The 27,203-nt window shown below is 40.4% G+C and overlaps 1 protein-coding gene across 3 annotated transcripts in view; it reads left to right on the forward strand.

The window, feature by feature from the left end:
* Positions 1 to 4,822: 4,822 nt before the first annotated feature.
* Positions 4,823 to 27,203, forward strand: part of gpr137ba (G protein-coupled receptor 137Ba) — a 44,839-nt gene continuing 22,458 nt past the window's right edge. Inside the window, exon 1 of one of the 3 annotated variants that reach the window (XR_005630806.1) lies at positions 4,823 to 5,389. Coding sequence is in view for 2 of the 3 variants with exons in the window: in XM_039737765.1 (XP_039593699.1) it covers positions 5,018 to 5,389 (372 nt within the window). In the remaining variant the exon portion in view is untranslated. The remainder of the gene's footprint in view (positions 5,390 to 27,203) is intronic. The other 2 variants (XM_039737765.1, XM_039737764.1) reach the window with 2 other exon arrangements.

The following is a 27,203-nucleotide window of genomic DNA, read 5'->3' on the forward strand; positions in this document are numbered from 1 at the left end:
TGTGGCGGAAGTGCTGAGGTCCAGGGCTCCCAAGCCTTCTACCCGTGAACCCCAACACAACCAGGGCGGTCACCCCCTCGTGGTCTGGAGGTGGCACAAGCCCTCCTCCGGTCCTCCTGGGCGTCCCAGCTGGGTACCACCCCCATCCGTGTGCCACACCCATTTTTGCAGTGTTTCCTTTTGTACATATTAATTCCTTGAATTCATCACACCCCTCCAGTAAAACTTCTTGCTTAGCATAGGAAAAAAATTGCGCTCTTTCTTGTACCATCTCTATCCACCAGTAAGTGACTTGCCTGTCATGTTTTCTAGTCTCGATATATATGGGCTTTTCAAGCCACATGGGAGTGCATAATCATCTTGGATGACTGAATCTGGCTATACTAATCTAATCCTCAGGAGCGCTTGAAAAACCAACATAGCCGGATGAGTTTAACCACCGTTAGCTGATCCAAGGTGACGCTTCTGATCTTGAATGATTTAAGCGATGTGCAGAGTATACCAACCAGAAAACAATCACAAGTAAACACTGAAGTAAACTCTGTAGCTTCTAATTTTATACAGCTGAGACCATACCCTCAGCTACACCGTCAGGTGGTCCTGCCTCTCTGGCTAAAGGATTTAGGCTGGTGACTTGAAGGTTGCCGGTTTGAATCCTGGCAGTTACGAAGAATGTTACTCCATTTCGCCCTTAACTGTAAGGAAGCAGGATGGATAATTAGAACTAAAGCAGCCATGCTTAAAACAGAACAGAAGAATAAATAAATAAACAATATTAGTAAAAACCACAATATGGCATAAATGCAAAGAACAGACTAAACGCATAATAAAATATTCCAAAGACGGCAACATTATTACATTAAAGGAAAGTTAACTTCAGCCAGGGACAAAACACTTGCTAAACCATAACAGCTGGTGAATTGGTACTTAACTTGCATGAGTCCGCAGGCCCGTGTGCTTACATTTTGAGAGTGATATTCCCAAATGGTTGAGGTCCATCAAAGGCGAACAGAGCAAAGCCTTTAAGTGGATTTGGTTAAATTAATATGATGAATGGTAGAAAAAAGTATGTTGAGAGTCCATTTTTATATCTGTTGCATTTTTTTCCTTTCTGTTGAAACAACATAGAAAGTTAATAAAGGGCTGTGCCTGCATGTACGTGCAAAGGAAAAAAGTGAAAAGTTACTTCCGCACTAAAGAGGAAAAAAAGGTAAGAAAGAATGTTTTTTGCTGCATAGCCTTCAAAATCGTGTCACCGAAATGTTGGGTTTCTTACCTTCTTTCTTTTTCAGCATGGTAAAAGCCTTTCAACTTTTTCCCCAAACAGAAATGTATGACACTGCTAATTCCAAGTAACACGATCACAAACGTCATGGTGAATTACGACACATTTTATTCTCACAAGAGCCGTCCTTTAAAAAAACTGGATCAGAATGTTGCTTTCAAATAAGAAAAGATTACTTAGACAATGTTACAGCCTTTAGCCATGGTATTGCATCAAGGAACAGAAGTGATCAATTGTTTTAGAATGGGATCATCTTCCCCTATCTTCCTATGTAGCTTTTTAAATTAAGATTTTAAGGGCCATTACAATAAAGGTATTCAAAAAGCCGATGTCAAAATAAGGTGAGGCAAGAAACAAAACCAAATTTTTCCTAACAAGAAAAGTGCTGAAAACATTCTGAATTTGTTTCTTCATATTACTACAAAGTGTGGATGTTTTTTATGGACTGCGACTGTAATTTGGTCAGCGTGGTGTCACAAATTACACCACACATTCATAACATGCTTAGGAATCATGTAGGGTCATTGCAACCCAATGTTATTATCGGGGTGATTACTGGTTAGTTCTAAAATAGACAAAAGGGCTTATGAGCAGGAGATGACGACACTAGTAGGGGCTTTAATGAAAACATTGTTGGTATTAAAAGTCAAAAATAATAATAAACATAATAGCTAAAAAATTTAAACAAAAAGCCCTAACCATAACTAATTAGTTCCTTCCCTGACTATTCTTTAAGCTGATGTCACATTATGACACTTTTTTGTCATTTAGTATGTCAGATTTACTGATTGCATTTGCTGATCTCATTACTGCGCCGTGGCAAATTGCATGAGTGAAAATTGCAGCAGGGTGCATTATCCTGCTGAAAGAGGTCGATCTCATCAGGGAATGCCATTGCCACAAAGGAGTGTACATGATCTGCAGCAATCTTTAGGTAGGTGGTAAGTCTGAAAGTACCATCCACATAAATACCAGGAACTAAATCCTCCTAGTAGAAAATTGCCTAGAGCATCACACAGCCTCCGCTGGCTTGCCTTCTTCCCATAGAGCATCTTGCTGCCATCTCTTCCCGAGGTAATGGATACACCTGCACCCTGCTGTCCACGTGATCTAATAGAAAATGTGATTCATCAGACCAGGCCACCTTCTTCCTATGCCCTATGTTTCAGTTCTGTCACTCTCATACGCATTGCAGGTACTTTCAGAGTTGGACAGAGGTCAACATGGGCCCTCTGACTGGTCTGCAGCAGCGTTGACCCATACAGAACAAGCTGTGATGCACTCTGTGTTTTGACACTTATCTTTCATGGCCAGCATACGTTTTTCAACAGATGTATAGTCCTTCTATAGTCTTTCTATGGGATCAGACCAGAGAGAGTAGCCTTTGTTGCCCACATGCATTAATGACCTTTGTGGCGGGCGGCTGGAGAAAGTGCCCAGCTGGGAAATCGAGAAGGACCGGGAGAGGGACTATACCTCCCCGGACCAAGAGAGGGCAGCCGCCCTGGTTTTTTGTGGGGGCCACGGGAATTGAGCATAGAAGCTCAACCCTATAGGGGGGCCCTAAAGACTGTGAAGCCCTGGATGTCAGCACTTCCGCCACACCTGGAGGTGCTTTCAGAAGTATTACCAGGGACACCCGGAGTGCTTCCGGGGGCTCATGTGGCACTTCGGCACACCAGGAAGTGCCACTTGAACCTCATCAGGAGGCACCTGGAGCATGTCCAGGTGGGAATAAAAGGGGCCGCCTCCCTCCAGTCATCAGCTGGAGTCAGTCTGAAGAGGACGAAGCTCGGAGGAGAGGAGTGGAGGCGGTGAAGGAAGACAGGACTTTTGAGAAGCCCGGACTGAGGGTGTGTGGTGCAGGGGCACTGGGTTGTGTGCGGGACTGGCTATTGTAAATAATTGTAAATAAACGTGTGTGGTGTTTTGAACCATTGGTGTCTGCCTGTCTGTGCCAAGGCTGGTCTCCACACCATCTTTAGACCACTTTTGGTAGTTAGTAACCACTGCAAACCAGGAGCATCCCAGAAGGCCTGCTGTTTTGGAGATGCTCTGACTCAATCATCTAGCCATCACAATTTGGCCCTTGTCAAAGTCGCTCAGATCCTTACACTTGCCCGTTTTCCTGCTTCCAACACAACACCTTCAAGAACTGAGTGCTCACTTGCTGCCTAATATATTCCAGTCCTTGATAGGTGGCACTGTAACAAGAAAATCAACATTATTCACTTTAGATGTCAGCGGTTTTAATGGTCTGGCTGATTGGTGTAAGTTAGAATGTCTATTTCTGTCCATACGGTATGTATTACAAAATCTAATTAACATTTTAAAGACTGGTGACAACACTGATGAAATATTGGAATGAAATATTAAATTCAAGTGTTTTGTTAAATTAGTTTTCCTGTGAATATAATTTTAACTTGTTCAAAATTTTTCAAATAGCACCAGCACATGCATTTCTAAGTTAATGTCCGTTTAGGGACAAATCCATGTATATCCATGTATCTATCTATCATATTACTTTAACCTGCACAGACCAAAGTCAAATATATTTCATGTTTCTAGTTGTTATTATTTTTGAAGGCAGAACAGTCTCCAGTCAAAGTTGATTGCAATTATCCTGTTTGCGCCCTACTAAGATAAAAATGATAAACTTCCATTAACCTGCCCATTTACTGGGTTTTGCTGATTTATAAAAGTTACTTACAGCAGCCATAACTACAACATTCCCATCTAAACCTTCAGTGAAAAAGAAATCAAACAGCCTTTATTTTATAGAAAATGTTTTTAAAGAAGCACAATATAATTATTTCTACAACTAAAGCACAGATTAAGTGACTCACTTGAGGTCAGAAGGTGAAGCAGCAGGGAAGCTGAACTTTGCACTTTACAACCCTTCTTTTTAACCATTAGCACGCACAGTTAATTTTGTACAGAATAAAAAAGGCCGTCAAATAAGGAAATCCAGTTGATAGGAGTAGTTGATCTTTTATTCAGTGCATAGCCTAAATTAGCTAACATGGTTACAAATCACTACTACCATGATGTGACATATATGCATATATGAAAATAATAAAAAGATCCTTACACAAAAGCATTCATCTAGTATTATAAATTGGTAAGTGTGGCTTTATGGTAAGTTGTGTGCTAAAGCATACATACCCCTGTCCAGTATAGTACGCATGTCCAAACCTCTCTTAATTACCACCAACACCACAAACATCCTAACAGAGCAAATGACCTGCTAAATCCATACCAGTCTACTCAAACCACAATAATCGAGCCACAGGAAAAAGCTGCTTTTCTTTTGCTTTTTAATAATTACCCATTTTCTTTCCTTTAGGAAAACCAGAAGAGAAATGTGCAAATACATTAATAATAAAAAAAAGATGACAGACTTTCTCATTTTTGGAAGGCCTTGTAAATGGTTAAGCAAATCAGACCATGGATAGCTGAGGGAATGCCGATTTGAGTTTCCTGCCAAGTGCTGACAAATGATTCATTCTGAACAGAGATCATGTGCTGCCTCTGGCCCTTGCTGATCTGCAGAAGGAGGAAGTGAGCCTTGTTTTCTTTTTTTCCCTTTTACTTGAGCCCGTGTGTGTGTGTGTGTGTGTGTGTGTGTGTGTGTGTTTAACTTGGGCTGAATGGAGAACCCTTGGTGAGTATGAAACAGGCTTTACTTGCTGGGAAGTCGAAGAAACAACATCTTGCTGTCTGGGTTGGGAGATGGCACCACCTGTGCTGGGCCTATTGGATAACAGATCCCAGCCTCTACCAACCCTCAGCCCCGCAGTTTCCCCATTTGTGAAGCTGGGTTTGACGGTGGCATACACCATCTTCTACCTGCTCCTCTTTCTTTTCATCTACGCTCAACTTTGGCTCATCCTGTACTACAGACACAAGCGAATCAGTTACCAGACGGTGTTTCTATTTCTCTGTCTGCTCTGGGCGGCCTTGAGGGCAGTTCTGTTTTCTTTCTACTTCAGGAATTTTGTGACAGCCAACTCACTCAGCCCGGTTGTGTTCTGGCTACTTTACTGCTTTCCAGTGTGCCTGCAGTTTTTCACACTCAGTCTGATGAACCTCTACTTCGCACAGGTAAGCAGAAGCTGGTTATTCATCCGTTCACTCAGAAGCATATTTCTGTACTAGAATGAACTGAAGCAGCAAAATGAAACAGGCACTTAATTAACAAAGCAATTCCAAGCAAAATGTTGGGCTCATGGCATATACTTCACCTGAATAATTGTGTCCTAAATTCAGGAAAACAAACTTTCATTTTAATGAGGATAAATTGTAATATTTAAATACTATTTAATACATAACCCTCATTCTTTGTCACTTGAAAACCTCCACTCATACATAACAATACTTAACAAAACTTGACACTTTGTAATGATTTGATTTATCTATTTTTGTTGCCAGTGCCTCTAAAATTCGGATTATTTTCACTGTATGATAGAAATGCTACATTATTCATAAGTAAGCATAAAATGGTTAATTTGTGCTCACTCACTGTAAACACCTTCATAAATGAACAACTGGAGACCATTTAAATTCTGTATTACACAAAGGACTAGGCAGGTTTGAGGGTGTTACGCTATACTCTCTAAAGCACAGCATAATTCAAATATTCATAAGGCAACATAAGGCAATTTACTTAATATAGTACATTAGAATGAACTTTGCTAATATTCAAAACTAAGACATCTTAAACTAAGAAGTATATTCTTTGTGCTTGTTAAAAAGCGAAGTGTGCTTAAAAAAAAAAGCTTAAAAAGCAGAAATGCATATTGCACATTTCTCATGAACTGCCAGCCTCTCTTCTCAACACACTCAGCTGTCTTTTGCACATACAGCATAAGCTTTGTCACCCTTGTGATTTAATTAGCAAAGGGTCATAGTGTTTAACATTTAGTCTGTGTGAGCTTAATACATAAAAGAAAAAGGGAGTAAGCATTAAAGATGAAGTCTGCAGTGCAGCAGATATTTAGGGTTTAGAGAAAGAAAGCATTTTCTGAGGCTAAGTGCATTGCTTTTATCAGCCTTGTCTCTCCAAATGGAAGTGAATTTATTTATGTTTGTTTAAAATAATACATATGTATGCAATACAATAAGCAAACAGATCCCACAAATCATGTTTCAGACACTGCTGCAAGTGACATATTAGAAAAAGTGAACCTCAAAGTTATGGCCAGGTCTTATCATTCAGGATCTCCAGTAATCTGGTGTTATACACTTCTTCTTTTTCTTTTTTTTTGCTAAATGGCTCATTACCCTATAATAATACATAAAATATCTTTGTCTAAATTTATGTTAATAAACTCCAAGTATTAAAACTTTCTTTGTGCGTTTCTGCTCCTGCATATGCACAGTGAGCATAGACCACACAATACTTAGAGAGTCCATTTTGTTGAACATGGGAGGCGATTGTGGACGGTGCGTTGAGTTCAGATTCCTTTGGACTAGGATTACATGGAATTGGACTTTAAGTGCTGCACATTAAACTCTCTTTTCAGCATCTCAACGACTTTTCAAAAAAACAGAGTGTTAACTCTGCTGGTAACTGGGTGTTTAGTACTGCACAACCAGAGACAATGCTTTATGAGGAAGAAATTATATGTCCAAGTCCCTAAGCATGAAAGCAAGAGAAGAAAGAAAGACGATTGCTTTAGGAACTTGAAGATGTTATAAACATTCATGCAATGTGACATACTGACTAAAGTGAAATGAAAACTAAAGCTGTGCATAGCACTTACCCTCACAACATCTAATTTGAAGTTACTGGTTTTTGATTTGCTTCAACTGGTAGTTTTATTAAAAATATTCTGTATATTTTTAAGACTTCTCAAATTTCTTACAGTCAATGGTGTTTTGTAATAATAATGTGATACTTACATTAAAGAATTATTATAGAAAATGTGCTTGGTCCTATTTATAGTGAAGTAAAAAAGGGAACTATAAGCAAGCTGTGCATTTTGTTCTCCACAACCCAAGCAGAGAGCTACAGTTTACAAATTGAATGGTCAGATAAAGTGTACTTCCTCGTCACTTTGACAAAATATGATGTTGCGCTAAAATTTCATCAGCTTTACTTTTCTTGCAGTTAAAAACATACAAGCTAGGCTACCCATGTAGGAGGATTTGAAATCCATCCATCCAACCCGCTATATCTTAACTACAGGGTCACGGGGGTCTGCTGGAGCCAATCCCAGTCAACACCGGGCACAAGGCAGGAACCAATCCTGGGCAGGGTGCCAACCCACCGCAGGACACACACAAACACACCAAGCACACATTAGGGCCAATTCAGAATTGCGAATCCACCTAACCTGCATGTCTTTGGACTGTGGGAGGAAACCCACGCAGACACGGGGAGAACATGCAAACTCCACGCAGGGAGGACTGGGGAACCGAACCCGGGTCTCCTAACTGCGAGGCAGCCGCGCTACCACTGCACCACCATGCTGCCTGTAACTGAAATCAAAGGAAACAATATAGACCTCCGCATTAACATTTGTTGCGCACCATCTATTGGAATGTATTTTGTAATGCATGAAGTAATAAAATGATTTGCATTTGTCATTTCAACAGATAGTGCATCACAAATATCTGAAGTCATAAAATACATTACTAAAAATGCCTGTGATGCGCCGTCAGTTGGAATACACCTTTATTAAGCTGGAAATGCATAAAATGTTGTTGGATATGGATATGACAAACATGCATTATCCAACATATACATAACTAGAAGTATAACCGACTGATTTATTACACTACATACTGTATAACATGAAGCTTACTCTCTAATGACAGGTATGGAGGCCAACCATAATGTCAAATTGCCCCATTATGAATACACATTTTAAAGGAATGGGACACACACAACAAAGCATAGTGAGGGATAATCTCTACATGTAAAACAATGACAAACAATCTAGCATAATCTCCATAATGCCATGCAGTGTCCACAAGAGGGTGGGAATGTCTGATGAGCAAAGGCAACAAGAAACACAAAGAAAGGCGGATGTAAGGGCTAGAATGCCCAAAGAACAAAGGCAGCAAGAAGCAAATGTTTTCTCTTGCGAGTTACCCGATACATTTCCTGTGTGAGTTAATTCACAAATCTAAAAAATATGAATGCACTCATTAACTGTCAGTGATGAATGCATATATATATAAACAAACGACTTATTTACAAACTGAAATAAAAACTAAATATTTTAAGGTATACCCTTTATGCCTCTAAAACAGATGTAAGTGTTCCAAGCAGCAGGAATGTTTTGAGTGAACGGGCAGCAAAGCCATTACAGTTCAATGGCTCCAAGTGCACAGCTAAGCAATCCGGCTTTGTGATGAAGCCTAGGAAAAAACATTAACACAACCTTGTGCGTTATGAGACATTTCAACAGATCATTTCCTACTGCGTTATTAGGGTACTCGCCAACTCTTTTTTAAAAAAATACTCCATCTAAAAATTACATTTTTTACACGTAGTTTGTAGTGATGGCAGAGAAAAAACATTAACGTCATGTTTTCTTGTAGAACAGAGATAAAAAAAAAGTTTCTGATAGAACAGAAGTCTATGGTGCCCAACATTGGACCAAAGCATACAATATGAAAACTTCTCACATTATTCATGTTGCAAAATCCACCTGTGAAGTAATCCGGTCGTATGCTCACCCAAACAAAAATATTTTTAAAAAAGCTACTTACGGAAAACGCACTTGTGGAGTAAAACGTGAAATGTTCCATTGTGAACAAGCATGTGAATTGTAGCTCTGCCTTCCACTTGTGAAGGACAGCCGGGTCCCATGCCCGGCAGGGACGCCCCTGCTACTTATGTTCCGGGGGAGCCGCCATGGGCAGTCCAATACCTCCCCCGGGACGCTTGGTGGCAGCCTCCCTGGCCGACGGTGACTCCCCAACCGCCCGCAGGGCTCCATGGGAGATGGAGTCCTCCACAGCTTGGTTGGGGTCCGGTGTGGCCGCTAGGGGAGCTGCCTGCTTCCCGCAGCCCGGCTGGACGAGCTTTCAGCCCCGCCCGGAAGTTCAATTAGGACCAGGTGGTTAATCACCTGGAACGCTTCTGGGTGGGCTATAAAAGGGCCCGGCCACCACCACTCGGGGAGCCAGGGTTGGGAGGAGGAGGACTAAGCTTGCAGAGGAGTGGTGGAAGAGAAGGTGAAGAAGAATTGTGGTTTGTGTTTTGTTTGGTGCTTTGAGACTGTGTTTGGGCTGTGTGGCACGGGGAAGACGTGTCACACAGCTGAAGAAAAATAAAAGCCTGTGTGTTTTGTACACGTTGCCTCTGCGTGGTCTGTGCCGGGTCGGGCGCTATATAGCGCCTTTTACACACTATTACATTTACTTTCATATCAACAACTGCAGAACCTTGGGATTCTGTAACTACAAACTGCACGGGTGAACTGATCTTAGGCCCAAGTCAGAGGCACATTCTCTTCCTGATAATGCTTTCACTCTCTTTTCTTTTTTATTTAATTTTTTGTTGTACTCATCTTTCACTGAATCTTGCACTATCGATATCATGTGAAATGCAAAGTTAGCCAATAAATCAGCTGTTGCTGGGCTGGACTCACGCCCAGTGAATGGGGAACAGCAGATCGTTGATTCAAATGCTCAAGCATGTCTGAGCGCATTCTGTTTTACTTTATGAGTTTCCAGAAGTGGCTCATTTAACAATAGCTCAGCAAAAATAAACGTCTTTGGGACTTTGTGAAAACACGACTGGAAGGGTTCACATGTGGATTATGCAACATGAGTAAAGTTAAGATTTGTTTATGGATGTTTTTATATTGTTTACTTTGGTGCAACGTTGGTCACTATAGACTTCTGTTGGATCAGAAAGTTTCCATTCTGCATGAAACATCAGATTAAAAATTTTTCTCAGCTATCATTACAAACTATATGAGGTAAGGAACATATATATAAAAACTGTTTTATGGATGGAGTATTCCCTTAACTCCAAAAAGCTGTGTAAAACTGACAGTAAATAATATAAACAATAATATACATAAATTAACGTACAGGCGCTGTTTGTGCTTTTGCTCATCTTTTCTGTGTCTGCCTGATTTTTTTTACCAGGTACTTTAGGTTAAAAATGAAAATGTATAATATATAAAACCATCTGTATTTTGCAGGCAGCAAATGCCACCTAAAAATAGGTGTCTTGCCTAATTGCCTACTTCTTATGCCAAACACGCCCACATATTAATAGACAATGGATATATAATAGATCTGACTATTAAAAGATAAAACAGGACTTAGCTTACCCTTTAATGTTGATTTAATTTGTTGCAATAAATCACTGTGTCAAGGGACAGGAAAGAAGCTTCATCAGGTCAAGAGTCTATGTTCCAACAGTGGGAACAGGATCATGAGTTCTTGGTCCTTCAGGTGACTCCAAGATGACTTGGAGTAGAGAAAAGGTCCACGGGCTAAAATGCTTGATGATTCTAACAAGAGAGCACTGACACGTTAAGCCACTGTGTTAGACAGACAGCAAGCAGCAGGGTGCAGTGGATGTTTTTTTTTATCACATTCAATTTATTTCCACAAGACATGGTCCAATAAACCATACGGTTGACATAAATAACTATTTATTTCTCTGCATATAGAACATGGCTATATAAAAGAATTTTTACGCCAGACTTTGAGCTTTATTCTACTTTATAGTTTGTCTCTAGCTGTTTATATTTTAAAAGGGTCATTTGTTACATCATAATAACCTTTCTCATTAAGTAATGTGCATTTCTTAGTAAATGATAAAATACTCGAATACTGTATGTATACATAAAGGCAAGTATGTATAAATACATATATACCAATTTAAAGCATAAGTCACTGTGATGTTCAGATTTTTTATCTTATTTACTGATCATTATTTACTCTTCAAAAAACTTTTAATAAATTCTAAATCAATAAAGACAAAAAACACCCGATAAACCTAACACCAAAGTTATAAATGATAATTTTTTAAAAAGGTTCACTGGCCTCTAGATTAAGAAAACATTTATAAAGACAATAGAATTCCCTGCGGTGCCCGGGGTTTGTTTCCTGCCTTGCGCCCTGTGTTGGCTGGGATTGGCTCCAGCAGACCCCCGTGACCCTGTAGTTCGGATATAGCAGGTTGGATAATGGATGGATGGATAGACTTCCTGTCAGGTACCACACCTAAAAGTTAGTCCTCATCTTCCTAAAATCAAGAACTAGCAGGTCTGGCAAAACTGGTTTTCATTGTGGTCAACGTGACAAAAATGTAATGGCAGTTAGCCCCAGTGAAAGAAGAAGTACAAACAACATAAGTTTCAAAAGCTTGGCAACTACTTGGTCAAATGACATGCCACAAGACAATGTGATTCATGCTTCATAAGTACATAAGAAATTTGACAAATGAGAGGAGACAATTCAGTCTATCAAGCCTGTTTGTTTAGCTCATATCTAAGCTGTCCCAACATCTCATCCTGATTCTTTGTAAAGGATGTCAAGGTTTCTGCTTCAACTCCACGTCTCGTTAGTTTGTTCAGAGTCCCACAACTCTTTGTGTAAAGAGCTACTTGCTGGCTCCAGTTTTAAATGGAATTCCCCAAAATTTCCACTGATGTCCTCAAGTGTGTGATTCACCCTTAAGCTGAAAGAATGTTGCTGGATCTATTTATCAATGCATTTGAGATTTTAAATAACTGGATGAGGACCACATGCAGTCTCCTCTGCTTGAGACTAATCAGGTATAATTCTTTGAGTCTGCCACAGAAGGGCATGTCCTTAAGTCCTGGGATGCACCTAATTGCCCTTTTTTGCACAGCCAAGTGCTGCTGTCTTACTTGTACTGTGGTGACCAGAACTGCACACAAACCTCCAGATGCAGTCTTACAAGCGAATTACTGTATATACGTAGTTTGAGCATAACAGTTTTTATAAGATCTAACATTTTATTTACCTATTTAATTGCTTCTGTGCATTGCTTACATGATGAAATGTTGCATCAACATAAAACACCTAAATATTTTTCAGAGGTTGCATCCTGTATGACAATGTCTCCCACCTTGTATTTATATTTGATATTCTTTTTGCCAATGTGTAGGCCTTTGCACTTTTCTACATTGAACTGCATTCTCCAGGGGCCTCATGCATAATGCTGTGCGTAGAATTCACACTAAAACATGCTGTATGGACAAAAGTCGAAATGTGCGTATGCACAAAACAATTCAGATTCACAAAACTGTGCGTAAGCCAACGTCCACACACTGGTCTGCGTGAAACATAACGCTTGTGTATGTGCCTGCTGCCCCTCCCAGAATCCTCCCAGAATTACGCCTCTTTGCATATGCAAATCAATATAAATATTCCCTTAAGTTCAGCGTTCTGTGAAAAGACAATGGCAAAGGCATGGGAAAAAAATTCCAAGTGGAGGCAATTAAAAACATACTATTTTTTTGATTTAAGCAGTTGTATAAACAACAAAAGGAAGTTGCATAGAGCCTGAAATAAAAAAGAAGTGGTCAGATACCAAAGTCGCTGTGAAAAGGCGAGTCCTAGCCCACCCTCAGAGTGTCATATGGAAGCTTATTAGGGTACAGAGAAAAGAAAAAAAAAAGAAAATTTGATTTACTAGTTTCTCAAATCCCATCGTAACTAAAGTAGTATGTTAAATGCTTCGTATTCTGTGTGTTCTTCTATGTAGTCTATGTGTGTGAATCACTATTTGCTTCTTAAACAGGCTTTCTCTTACGCCGGCAGGACACGGAATCCATTATATTCATGATATTACAGCTTTCTGAATAATTTAAAAAATAAGATGTATGGTTGATATCATTTTCATGATGAAATGAATTAAAGCATTTATTAAACAGTGGCGCTGGGGTAGTGATGCGCTGACACCCTGTCCAGAGATTGTTCCTGCCTACCGAAAGATGCTTGCTGTGCCATGTGCGACTTTCAATGAAATAATTTATTGCAGCAGTACTGTTTCTTTCAAACGTACTAACTGCCAATTCCTGTCCTTGCTTTTCTTTCTCCACATACCCAATCGCCACACAATCGGATCTTTAATAAATGTCAAGCCAATTGTAAGCTTAGAACGCAGTTTCTTCAAAACTTTCAAGGAACATTGAAATATCTTCATAGTACATGTTTGATTATTCCATCCATCTATCCATCCAGGGTCACGCCAGTCCCAGCAAGCATACAGCGCGAGGCAGGAACAATCCTTGAACGTTCACCGCTAGTGCTGTCCACCATGTCTACATGTTTAATAACAGTATACATTATTTAAATGAAGTGAAAAATGTATCTGTATAATGTAATATATACACTCACCTAAAGGATTATTAGGAACACCATACTAATACGGTGTTTGACCCCCTTTCGCCTTCAGAACTGCCTTAATTCTACGTGGCATTGATTCAACAAGGTGCTGAAAGCATTCTTTAGAAATGTTGGCCCATATTGATAGTATAGCATCTTGCAGTTGATGGAGATTTGTGGGATGCACATCCAGGGCACGAAGCTCCCGTTCCACCACATCCCAAAGATGCTCTATTGGGTTGAGATCTGGTGACTGTGGGGGCCATTTTAGTACAGTGAACTCATTGTCATGTTCAAGAAACCAATTTGAAATGATTCGAGCTTTGTGACATGGTGCATTATCCTGCTGGAAGTAGCCATCAGAGGATGGGTACATGGTGGTCATGAAGGGATGGACATGGTCAGAAACAATGCTCAGGTAGCCCGTGGCATTTAAATGATGCCCAATTGGCACTAAGGGGCCTAAGGTGTGCCAAGAAAACATCCCCCACACCATTACACCACCACCACTAGCCTGCACAGTGGTAACAAGGCATGATGGATCCATGTTCTCATTCTGTTTATGCCAAATTCTGACTCTACCATTTGAATGTCTCAACAGAAATCGAGACTCATCAGACCCGGCAACATTTTTCCAGTCTTCAACTGTCCAATTTTGGTGAGCTTGTGCAAATTATAGCCTCTTTTTCCTATTTGTAGTGGAGATGAGTGGTACCCGATGGGGTCTTCTGCTGTTGTAGCCCATCCGCCTCAAGGTTGTGCGTGTTGTGGCTTCACAAATGCTTTGCTACATACCTCGGTTGTAACGAGTGGATATTTCAGTCAAAGTTGCTCTTCTATCAGCTTGAATCAGTCGGCCCATTCTCCTCTGACCTCTAGCATCAACAAGGCATTTTTGCCCACAGGACTGCCGCATACTGGATGTTTTTCCCTTTTCACACCATTCTTTGTAAACCCTAGAAATGGTTGTGCGTGAAAATCCCAGTAACTGAGCAGATTGTGAAATACTCAGACCGGCCCGTCTGGCACCAACAACCATGCCATGCTCAAAATTGCTTAAATCACCTTTCTTTCCCATTCTGACATTCAGTTTGGAGTTCAGAAGATTGTCTTGACCAGGACCACACCCCTAAATGCATTGAAGCAACTGCCATGTGATTGGTTGATTAGATAATTACATTAATGAGAAATTGAACAGGTGTTCCTAATAATCCTTTAGGTGAGTGTATATACTTTATTGCATTTCAGCATAAAAATGATTACAAGAGCTCCAAGAAAATAGCGCCTGGAAATCTAAATCGATTTAGAAGCCAGTCGTCATCATCTGTAAATAAGTGCTCTCTTCTCTTGAACTGAATTGAATATCTTTATTGTATTGTATGGTACAAAGAGATTCAATATGCAAATCCTCCATAAATATATTTTCCTATAAAATGGTAAAACAACAACAACAATAATAATAATACAACAAAAAAATGAAAAATATACAATATGAAAGTATAAGTGGCTCAGGTTGTGCAATATTACAACTGTAATGCAAGTTTTAAGTGAGGTAATTCTACTTATAAGTATAAACAATTCTACCGGGAGCACTTGATGGACTGATCGAGTTTCTTTATAGCTCTTTGGATAAAACTGTTTCTGAACCGCAAGGTTCGTGCAGGAAAGGCTCTGAAGCATTTGCTGTATAGGAGAAGTTCAAATACACTGTGCGCATGGCTGAAGCAGCGTATGATAGATGCTGCACCCTGATAATTCTCTCTGCTCTTGACACAATCTGCCATACAGCCTTCAGATCAGATACTGTACAGCTGTGATTCCCCACTCAGATACATTGGGTTAAAATACTGGTGCGCTGAGAGTAACAACACTAAAGAAGCTGTGGTAATTGAAATATTTTGTCCATTCTGTGCACCGTTACCGGTTGATTACAATTAGATGCCTTAAACTTAAAAACGATATGTGGTTAATTTTAGTGTATTTGATAAAACTGCATCAGGGATGTGAATCAAATAAATAAAGAGAAATCACACAGGAACAGTAGCACTGCTTTGATGCTGAGTGCTCCCAGTTTACAAAACTGAGCCAAAAACGTGGGTATGCAATGGTTTGACTTGGCGTGAGAATGTGCGTGGCTCTATGGCAAGTTTAGTTTTAACATCGTGATGTGAGCGTGGAAACGGGTGTACGCAACATTTTTGTGCGTTTATACATGAGGCCCCAAGTATTTGCCCAGTCTTTCACCAACTGTACATAAATTGGAAATTTACATTTTATTACATTTATTTTTAGTACAATTTTACTGCCAAATGTTCTTCCAAATACCCACCACCGCATTTCAACTCAAATGTCAAAATCTCTCAATTAACCTGCACACATGATAGTTTAGTTTTACAATATTGCAACGTAACACCAGTGTCTAAACAATGCACCTAATGAATTTAATCTAATGAATTTTTACTTATTAAATAATAAATAAAGTGGCTAATATCAGGTCCATAATATGTGAACATTTCATTATAAGGAACACTCTTACTAAGACAGATGAGATGCATTTTGGATTTTCGTTCATTTGCCCCTAGGTCAGCTTGTTTTGTTGCACATAGAACAATGCTGGCAATGGAACAATACATTTTGTAAGGTGACAGCTTCCTTTCTTTGTAGTGCTGTGCTTATTTCCACAGATGTAAAGCAGACAGAAAGTTTATGCTTTATAGGATAATAAAATATGAGCAGCAAAGATCCAATTTTAGAACTATCTGTATATAGTGAATATGCAGAAAATGTCAAAATGAGATACAAAGCTGAATCTGAAATTAACCAATTTACTATACCAGTGAGAAATAAATATTGAAAAACTAGTTGAAATTGGTGTTTAAAACTAGTCCTAAATTGCAATTAAAACTCTGTGCTAAATCTAGTGTCTTTGATCTACACTAAAGTATTTCTAAAAGACACAGGCGCTCCTTCACCCTTTATGCTCCACCCGATCCACAATCAAGTGTCTCTATTTGCTGACTTGCAGCATGAGCTGGAATGTTACACTTAAAATTTAAATTAAAATTTACCCCTTGATCCATTCACAGCTAGGCAGAGCTATCAGCATATATAACAAAAGGATTTCGAATAACAAAAAATGTTAAGAAGTGATGTACTAGACCATGTGACCCCAGAACAGATACTATTCAGTGTGGCAGTTGAAACTGTGACAAGCTCCATACTATAAAAATGAAAAACAGTTGAAGAAAACAGGATATGTGTGTGTGTGTGTATACAGTATATACAGTGCCCTCCTCTATTATTGGCACCCCTTGTAAAAATTAGTAAGAAGAGCCAGAAAAAAATCACTGTTTACTGAAGAGCCTTGCACTGAAAAAATGAGAAACATCTGACTTTTAATTGAAACAAGTTAATTGAAAGAATATGTATATATATATATATATATATATATATATATATATATATATATATATATATATATATATATATATATATAAACAGAGAAAGAGACAGAGAGAGAGAGGCATAATATACAGTATATCTAGAAAGTAACTATCTTTACCTTCAATGGGGAGCTGGAATTGAGCATCATTTTCTATAGCATTCTAGATATGAACATTCACATCTTGTCTAGGGAGTAACATTACAGTTTAACTGAAAATGGTGTAAACTTGGAAGGATTTGTGATCTTTATCATTTATTGCATATTGGCGGAGTGGTAGCACTACTGACTCACAGTAGGGAGACCAGGGTTTGCATCCCAGATCCTTTCTGTGTAGAGTTCCCATGTTCTCCCTTTGTCTGTGCGGGGATCCACTGGATGCTCTGGCTTCCTCCCACTCTCCTAAGTCTTCCAGGTTAGGTGAACTGGCAATGCTACACTGGCCTGTCTGTGTGTGTGTGTGTGTCTGCCCAGCGATGGACTGGTGGCCTGTCTAGGGTTTGATCCTGCCTTGTGCTCTGTGTAAGGTGGGATAGGCTCCAGACCCTCATGACCCCAGTCTGGATTGAACAAGATAGATGACATAGCATACTGTAATCTATCGCAAACGGTAAATTTTTAGTGTTGGTCTTCAGTAAGAAAATGTTTGATTAAATTATAATGCATACTGTAACCAGAGAGCATACTGTATTGTGCCTACATGTGGGTACATTAAATCAGGGTTCTACTGTGTTTATTTTAAAAATAGGGCAGTATAGTATTACAATGCTTAGAAATACTGTTTTGTGAAATAAGCATCCTGGATTTGAAAACTTTTGAATTAATTCTGTCTGAGGATATCTGACAGTAATAAGTCATTAAAAGTCTGTATTTCACTAGAAAACTACAGTATGTTTTCATGGGCTGCATTAGTCAGTCAGTCATTATCCAACCTGCTATATGGGGGTCTGCTGGAGCCAATCCCAGCCAACACAGGGTGCAAGGCAGGAAGCAAACCCTGGGCAGGGTGCCAGCCCACCACACACACCAAGCACAATTTAGAATTGCCAATGCACCTAACCTGCTTGTCTTTGGACTGTGGGAGGAAACCCACACAGACACGGGGAGAACATGCAAACTCCACATAGGTAGGACCCGGGAAGCAAACCCACGTCTCCTTACTGTGAGGCAGCAGTGCTACCCACTGCGCCACTGTGCTTCCCTGGACTGTATTAATTAACATATTTTCACTTTGGTTTTTACATACAAATGATTCAGATGTTAGCTGTTTAGTCACACTATGTTTAACTGCAGGGTTTTTTTCATACTTTTTCTAAAGCTGTCCCCTTTTTGAATGTACTAGTATGTCCAGAGCAAGACCCTGTGGTGTTATGGGTCCTCAGCTCACTTAACAAAGGCCGTTTTTTAAATAAATAATCACCGCTCTCGCGGCGGCTTAGTGAGGGGGCGTAGTGGCCATAGCAAGCCGCGGGGCGAGTGCACAGGTGAAGGACTGCCCACATCCGTGATTGTTCCCGTGGCTAATGTGCTGCAGCTGCTATGGCCCCTCGCAATTTAAAGAAGTGAGAGTCGGTTGGGAGAGGAAAGGAAAAGATCAAAAAAGAACGAGAGAAAGGAAAAGAGGACGGAGGTTTTAGGGAGCGAGGAAGCAAGTCAGTGAGAGAGAGACAAGGAACGTGTGGGCGAGCGGATGAGCGCTCGTGGGCAGCTGCGAGGAAGCTGGGTGTTAGGCCGGCACCCAGGCGTTGGAGTTGGAATTCGCTCCCGCTGAGCGAGCAGGTAGCAGGAGTGACCAGGGAATGGCGACTGGCCGCAGAAGGCCGGAAAGGCAGCGGGAGTCGCGAGGTTTAGTGTTACAGTCCTTGGTGTGAGCGTCCTGGAGACTAAGGAGTCCAAGTCTCAGGCCTGGGATGAGTGCCAGACCGAAGCCAGGATCGGGAGGTCTCCAGACCTGTGTGTGAGTGGAGAAGGGCAGCTGCAGGGAGCGTCTCGCCTGTTGCATGGGCCCGTATGGGAGAAGCAGGTGAGATGCCAGCATAGAAGAGCACTGGGCTTGCTGTTGGCATGATTTTTAAAGACTGCTTCCCTCCCGTAGGAACGTTTTAACCTCTGATTTTAAAGGATTGTTTTTCTGTTGTTTTAGTTCCACGTTTTATTGGATTATTTATTTATGGAACTCTTTGAAAGCACTGCACTATTTATTTGAACACTTTGTTTTTTGATTGTCTTTTTAATAAAAACACTTCTGCAAATTTGAACCATCCCCTTGCTCAAATGTTGTCCCACTGTCTAGCTCACCTCGGTTATATCTATCGACGATGTTGGGTTCAAGGGCTTCCAAACAGTGATGGGAGCGGGGAGCCAAACCCGCATCGTCACAGACCCCCTAAGTAGAAGATGTAAGTGTGTCTCTGAAGAGGTTCTTGTTGGCATTGTTCACGTCAGTTATAGACATATCTAGATGGCTGCTTATTTGCTGCCAAGCTTACAGCTGATGTGCACATTATCTGCTGCATTCTCCGAAAATACCCTTCTTGTGGGGAGGGATGTGGAGTTCCCCCTTGGTGACTTTCACTTCACTAATGGTGTATCTTGGTGTCATCAGTCATTACTTTATAGAATGTCCTTCATTAAAAGGGGAATCTTACTTAAATGCAGAAAATGTTAAATTGCAGTTATACTGTGTTATATTTTTAACCTCGTACAGGGTTCTCACCCAGTGCTTGGCACTAATATTTAAATAAATCAAGCATCCTAGGTTTGAATCCGCACTCATACATTGTTAGTTGGCACATTCTCAACATGTGAGAAGAAATTTAATATGTGAGGTTTCCTGCTACATCCCCAAAGATATTAGATTAGATACACTTTACTAATCCCAAGGGGAAATTAATAAGTAATAACAATATATTTTATTTATATAGTGCCTTTCCTATGCTTAAGGTGCTTAATTCAAAATTAAAGTACTGGCAAATCTAATTTGTTCTTCTGTGAGTGTGAGTAAGCCCTGGCATAGACTGGGCCATGTCCGAGTTGTTTTCTGCCTTGTACTTAATGCTCTTATGATAGGCTTTGCCCCCTTTGACCCTGAATTGGTAATGAAGAACTCTAACATCCAGTTCAATGTTTTTGTCAGTTAATAAATATAGTTTGTACTTTATTATAGGGTGGCATGGTGGCACAGTGGTAGTATTGCTGCCTCGCAGTAAGGAGAGCAGGGTTTGGATCCCGGGTCCTTCCTGAATGTGTCTGCGTGGGTTTCCTCTGAGTGCTCCGTATTTCTGCCACCGTCCAAAAACATGCAGATTAGGTGAATTGGTGATCCTAATTTGGACTGCGTGTGTGGCTGGAAAGCCTGTGAAGGACTGGTGCCCTGTCTCGGGTTTGCTCTAGCATTGCACCCTGTGCTAGCTGGGATAGGCTCCAGGAGACCCCTATGATCCTGTTCAGCACTAAGCTGGTTAGAAAATGACTGAATGACTTTATGACAGACAGACAGATGTCTCACAGATCCAGCATCATGCATTATGTCCTGCACTAAGTCATCTGTGTGAAATCTACACATTCTCTTTAAGTCCTTCATCTACATCTCAGATGATGACTGCTAGGTTAGCTGTTATTTCTGAACTGGCCCTTTGGGATTCTGAGTGTGTGTCTGAGTGAGCCCCTTGAGTAGACTTACACCCAATCCATAGCTCTTTCTAGTCTTGCAGTCAATGTTACCTGATAGAACAGGGGGGCCCACACTTTTTCGGCTTGCAAGCTACTTTTAAAATGACCAGGCTGAAATGATCTACCTACATTACAAATGCTTTATATATACTGTATATATACACACACATACACTGAGTATACTTTATACATAAAATATATGTTGTCAAACCTTGCATAACTGACTAACCTTTATGGCACAATAACAGTTCAACACATTTATGGTCACTACAGTATTTGGATTTAATAATCTTTATGTGGGAAAAGGCTGATTCGCAGAGGTCTTGAAATCTCAGCAGGAATTTCTCCCTAGCCATCTGTCTCAACAAAGGCATCTTTTATCATCTCTCCATCTTGGAAGGACTTCTTATGCTCAATGATCGAGTGACTAACCCGGAATGATGCTTCGGTGTGTCTGCCTTTGCTTTTGAATTCAGCCGAGTGAAAAATGACGTCTGTCTGATTAACTGCGATTTTAGTTCCCTCTCCATTCTCTTTCTCAGAAGGAAGTCAGTTTCGTAGTTTTTATGAACAGTTCGAAAGTGTCTTTCCACATTTTCCTTCTTTGGAGTAGCAATGAGAGATTGAGAGATCAGACAAACGCACTCCGATTGTGACATTGTAAGAAAAAAATCCTCTTCCAATTCCACATCCAGCCCACACCCTCCCCAAACCAATTTTTTTTTAATCCCTTTTTTAGTCGATATAAATGTGAAGGCTATCTAGATCACAGTTGGAGTTTTGCAGTAGCTCGCGCGTTTGATTGTGCATGCGGGATGACCAGTGTGTTAGAAGAGAAGAGATCTCAGACTGGCCACCCTGTATGTCAATCAAGTGGCAAATGCCATAGGGAGAAAATATGATAGACTAACATTAAAAAAAAAAATTTGAATGCAACGCGATCTACCTGCACTACCTTTGCGATCTAATGGGTCAATCGCGATCGACGTATTCGGCACCCCTGTGATAGAACATGATATCTGACAAATGAGACTAGACCTTGCAGTCCATCAAGTTTGATTGTTTAGATAACTGTCCCAATATCTCACCCAGATACGTCTTAAAGGTTTTCAAAGTTCCTGTTTCAACTACATGGCAATGTAGCTTGTTTGAAATTTCCTCAACCCTTTGAGTAAAGAGGTGCTTCCTGGCTTCGGTCATAACTGCTTTCCCCCTTAATTTCCACGAGTAGTCAAGTACTTGATTCACCATTAGGTTGTAAGAATTCTGCTGGATCTACTTTAACAAACCCTTTAAGGATTTTGAAGTCCAGGATTACGTCCCCACACAGTCTCCTTTGCTCAAACCTGAACAAGTTAAATCCTCTGAATATGACATGTCTTTAGACAAGTCCTGGGATGCACTTTGTTGCTCTCCTCTTGACAGCTTCAAGTTCTGCTATATATCTTCCTTGTAATGTGGTTACTAGAACTGCACAAAATACCCCATACTAATACTAGTGCATTATATAGTCGGAACATAACATCCCTTGGCTTAATCCACCCAAACACACACACACACACACACAACATTAGATTTACAGGTTTTAAGAGGAACTGACACCCTGTCCAGGGATTGATCCTGCTTTTGGCCCTATACTTGCTGGGATCAGCTCCACGACCCTGCTCAGGATTAATTGAGCTTAGAAAATGGCATGTTTTTGAAGAATGTTACTTGAATAGAGTTTGATGTGTGTTCTAGGCCTGTGTATTCTAATGATATGTTAGTTTTAAATCATGTTTGTTTAATGACGGAGCTAACCTTCATTATATTTAACTCCAAAACAGCTTTTCTCTTCAGCAGTGATCTCCCACTTAAAAATTATATAAAAGCGTCATTTAACGCTTAAAGTTGCTTTATTTATTCCTGTGAAAGTGAGAAGTGAGTGTGCGCCCAGTATTTATCATGGTAGCTTCACTGCGCACAGTTTGTCACTTCATTGAAAGGCGCTGGCAGTCCAATTGTGCACCTCAATAGCTGGGATGTCCTCACGGCGTCTTTGAGCAGCTTAATCCTCAAAAAGAGTTAGCATGTAATCACGTCCACTGACGTCAGTTTGACTGAGTGTAATTAAAAGAAAAAACATACGCCTCCATTTATCCATGAATTATTGCTAAATCGAGTTTTGCACTGTTGCGTTTGGTACACACCGAGGGTTTCTGGGGTGCCAAACTTCCCTAAGAACAGCTGAGAGAACCTGCCTTGACTGAAGACGAGAAGGAAAATCGCGGGAAACGCGCGCAGAGCACCTCAGTGCTAATTAAAGGTGACGCGCGCAGAACACCAGCGAGCACATCTCTGGATAGAACTGGGCCACCAATTAAGGTAGAAAATGTTTAATGTATCGCACTGTTAAAGTTATAATCGTGTAGTTACAGCTACAAGTCCCACACACAGCGTTGCGTTGTATCTATGAGACTTTTCTGCTACTTGCTGTGAAAAGCTGGAATATGCAGGAAGTCACATCATTATTTCTCGGTTGTGGCTGTTGTTTTCATAGAATTAAAATATCGCCGTGAAACTTCGGCACGTTCGAGTATATATTTGTATTATATGGTATTACTGTTTAAAAACTTAAAGTTTGCCTTGAAACCGCAGTGTAAATGAAATGGAAAAAAAAACCATACAGATATTGTATATTTTAACAAGTTAAGGTGAAAAGAAGACTGATGCACATTCAGCAGAGGTTAACAGCACATGAAAAGGTTATACTAAAATCACAAGGTTATTAATGACAGGGACCCCGCCTGAAGCCTCTCAGGGAAATCACCATCTTCGTGAGCGCTCCCCATCACCGCGTTATTCCTGTTGCCATCCCTTTACTGTTCTCCTAATTTGTGATCGCCGATTTGCGAACAATAGGTTATTTTTAATGGCTCTTTTCGGTAGGTTATACATATCGATTCAAAGGAGTGCAATGTGAGTGTAAGGGCTTGTTTATACTTCACGCTCAGAACGCGTACGCGCCCGCATCATGGCTGCCACGCGTTCCCAGCGTTCATTTGATGCGTCCTCTGAGCAGGTTCTCAGAAATTAAGGGCTCATTTATACTTCACGCGACGCGACGTATGCTGCAGCGGACGCTCCTGCTAAGCAAGCGTTGAAGTGTTTATACTTGCGCGCGTACTTTACGTAAATCTGGAGGAGTCCACCAGGCGAGATATTATCACGGTGAGAACATGTTTGGCTTCTCTGTGTTGTGAATTGCCTAAAACACCTATTAAATTCCGATAACACCTTACCGCAATATCTGTGAAAAGGATGTTTATTGATTAAATCCATCAATCCAGGGATGTGTCCATTCCAACAAGCATTGGGCATGACTGAGAAACAAGGTGAATACAAGCGAGGTGAATACAAGCACACACATACACTAGCGTCATTTTAGCGGCACCAAATCCCCAAATCTGCTTATCTTTGGAAGGAAACTGGAGCACAGTGTGGAATACAAGCAGGAAATACCAGCAACATAACTCCCTGCGAGACAGCAGTGCTATCGCTCCACCACCGTGACACCCCCATGTGTGTAATTATTAACAGTATCCATCCATTTTCTAACCCGCTGAATCCGAATACAGGGTCACGGGGGTCTGCTGGAGCCAATCCCAGCCAACACAGGGCACAAGGCAGGAAACAATCCTGGGCAGGGTGCCAACCCACCGCAGGACACACACAAACACACCCACACACCAAGCACACACTAGGGCCAATTTAGAATCACCAATCCACCTAACCGGCATGTCTTTGGATTGTGGGAGGAAACCGGAGTGCCCGGAGGAAACCCACGCAGACACGGGAGAACATGCAAACGCCACGCAGGGAGGACCCGGGAAGCGAACCCGGGTCTCCTAACTGCGAGGCAGCAGCGCTACCACTGTGCCACCGTGCCGCCCTTATTAACAGTATTCATTATTTAAATGAAATTATATGTAAAATGTAACATACACACTTTAATGCATTTCATCATGAAAGTGTTATCAAGTATAAATCTAAAGATTCTAAATGTGCAGAGAGTTGGAATATCATACATTTAATGTGTTCAGTGTGGTGATCTTTTGCTGCTTGCCGCAGCTGTCAGGTCCAAGAAGCTCGTAGCAATTAAAAACTGGGGTGATGTTTACGACGGTCTGCTTTAATGATAAAGTAAACTACGAGGTTAAAGTGGACAATTCGAGATTAAAGCCGAAATTTCCACTTTAATCACAAAATACACGTTTTCACCGTGTCCTTTATTTTTTTCTCAGTGGTTCAAATATAACGCTATACATTATGTTGCTGTTGTTAAGTTGCAAAAATAAAAAAATTAAAAAAGATGACACAAAAGATGGTATTTGAGACTTTTAAAATGTATTGTGTCATTACATTCGCGAACTATCTACATGTGACAGAAAGCCTCTATGCAGATCCTACGGGATGAATGCTTCGATGTGGTGAAGCAAAATGCCGACATACAGATGCATTCGTGGTAATTTTATATTCAAGCGTCGCATATTCCCGATCGTAATGACACGATACATTTTAAAAGTCTCAGTGCCATCTATTTTTTTTTGCAACTTCACATCGGCAACATAATGTATAGCGCTGTATTTGAGCCACTGAGAAAAAAAAAAAGACACGGTGAAAACGTATTTTGTGATTAAAGTGGAAATTTCGCTTTAATCTGAATTGTCCACTTTAACCTCGTAGTTTACTTTATCAGTAAAGCAGACCGTCGTAAACGTCATCCCAGTTTTTAATCACTACGAGCTTCTTGGACCTGACAGCAGCGGAAAGCAGCAATAGATCGCCACACAGAACAAATTAAATGTATGATCTTTTTCAACTCTCTGCACATTTAGAATCTTTAGATTTACAGTATACCTGATATCACTTTCATGATGAAATGCATTAAAGTGTGTATGTTACATTTTACATATAATTTGATTTAAATACTGAATATTGTTAATTACACACATGGGGGTGTCACGGTGGCGGAGCGATAGCACTGCTGTCTCGCAGGGAGTTATGTTGCTGGTATTTCCTGCTTGTATTCCACACTGTGCTCCAGTTTCCTTCCAAAGATATGCAGATTTGGGGATTTGGTGCCTCTAAAATGACGCTAGTGTATGTGTGTGCTTGTATTCACCTTGCGATGAGCTGAGGCCTCGTCAAGGGACTGTTTCTCACTCGTGCCCAATGCTTGCTGGAATGTACACATCCCTGAATTGATGGATTTAATCAATAAACATCCTTTTCAGAGATACTGCAGTAAGGTGTCATCAGAATTTAATAGGCGTTCTAGGCAATTCACAACATAGAGAAGCCAAACATGTTCTCACCATGATAATATCTCACACTGCCACCTGATGGATTCCTCCAGATTTACATAAAGTACGCGCGCAAGTATAACCACTACAACGCTTGCGTAGCAGGAGCGTCCGCTGCAGCATGCGTCGCGTGAAGTATAAACCCGGCCTTAGTGCATATACAGCATGTCATATAATCAGCCTCTTTCGTTTAAAGCGCATATGTTCACATCACATATTGGATCGTGAATGGAAAACAATTTTCGAATGCAACGTCTTATTTTAGTTAAGCATTTTCAGTATGTTATCATGCTTCGTGCTTTCAAACAGGATGAATGTTATGTGAATAGAATTATCAGCATGTTTAAAATACACTTACCTTTTTTTGCTCAGCAGATGCTTTTACCCAAATTAGCAACTAACAAAAGTGGTCAAAATAAATGAGTAAAAAATCAGTCTGGAGGACTATTTGGAAACGTGTTACAGGACAAGTTTACAGAATTAATAAAGTATCTATCTATCTATCTATCTATCTATCTATCTATCTATCTATCTATCTATCTATATATCTATCTATCTATCTATCTATCTATCTATCTATCTATCTATCTATCTATCTATCTATCTATCTATCTATCTATCTATCTATCTATCTATCTATCTAATTGAACATCACAGCAGAGCTCAGACCAAAATGCAAGAGAGTTACAATTCTTTGGTTACAAAAACCTAACAAAGCCATTGTCAGTTAGACAGAAATTCACCAAAAAAGAGAGTGTTCAAATGCTTCTCAAACTTCTCTGACTTGAATATCATTGAAAATCTATGGGATGATTTGAAGCAGGCTGTCCATGTTTGGCAGCCATCAAATTTAACTGAACTGGAGAGATCGAGGGTAGGCTGGTCGGACGTTCAGAGTGGCCACTGTGTGTGTGACTGAATGTGCAACTCTTTGGTTTTTCACTTCAGGTGTTAAACTGTTGCAAAGGCTACAATTGTCTTTGTCTATGTTTTTTTTTTTAACAGAAAATGAACGGATAACAAATTTGTGAAAATGCATCAGCTGGGTAGGGAAGGGATATTTTGTAATAATGTAGCATTATAGCTGTAGAAAACTAAGAAATTCTGATAAACATAAAAACAAATC

The sequence above is a fragment of the Polypterus senegalus genome, chromosome 16 (assembly GCF_016835505.1).
Source record: "Polypterus senegalus isolate Bchr_013 chromosome 16, ASM1683550v1, whole genome shotgun sequence".
Classification (NCBI taxonomy): Eukaryota; Metazoa; Chordata; class Cladistia; order Polypteriformes; family Polypteridae; genus Polypterus; species Polypterus senegalus.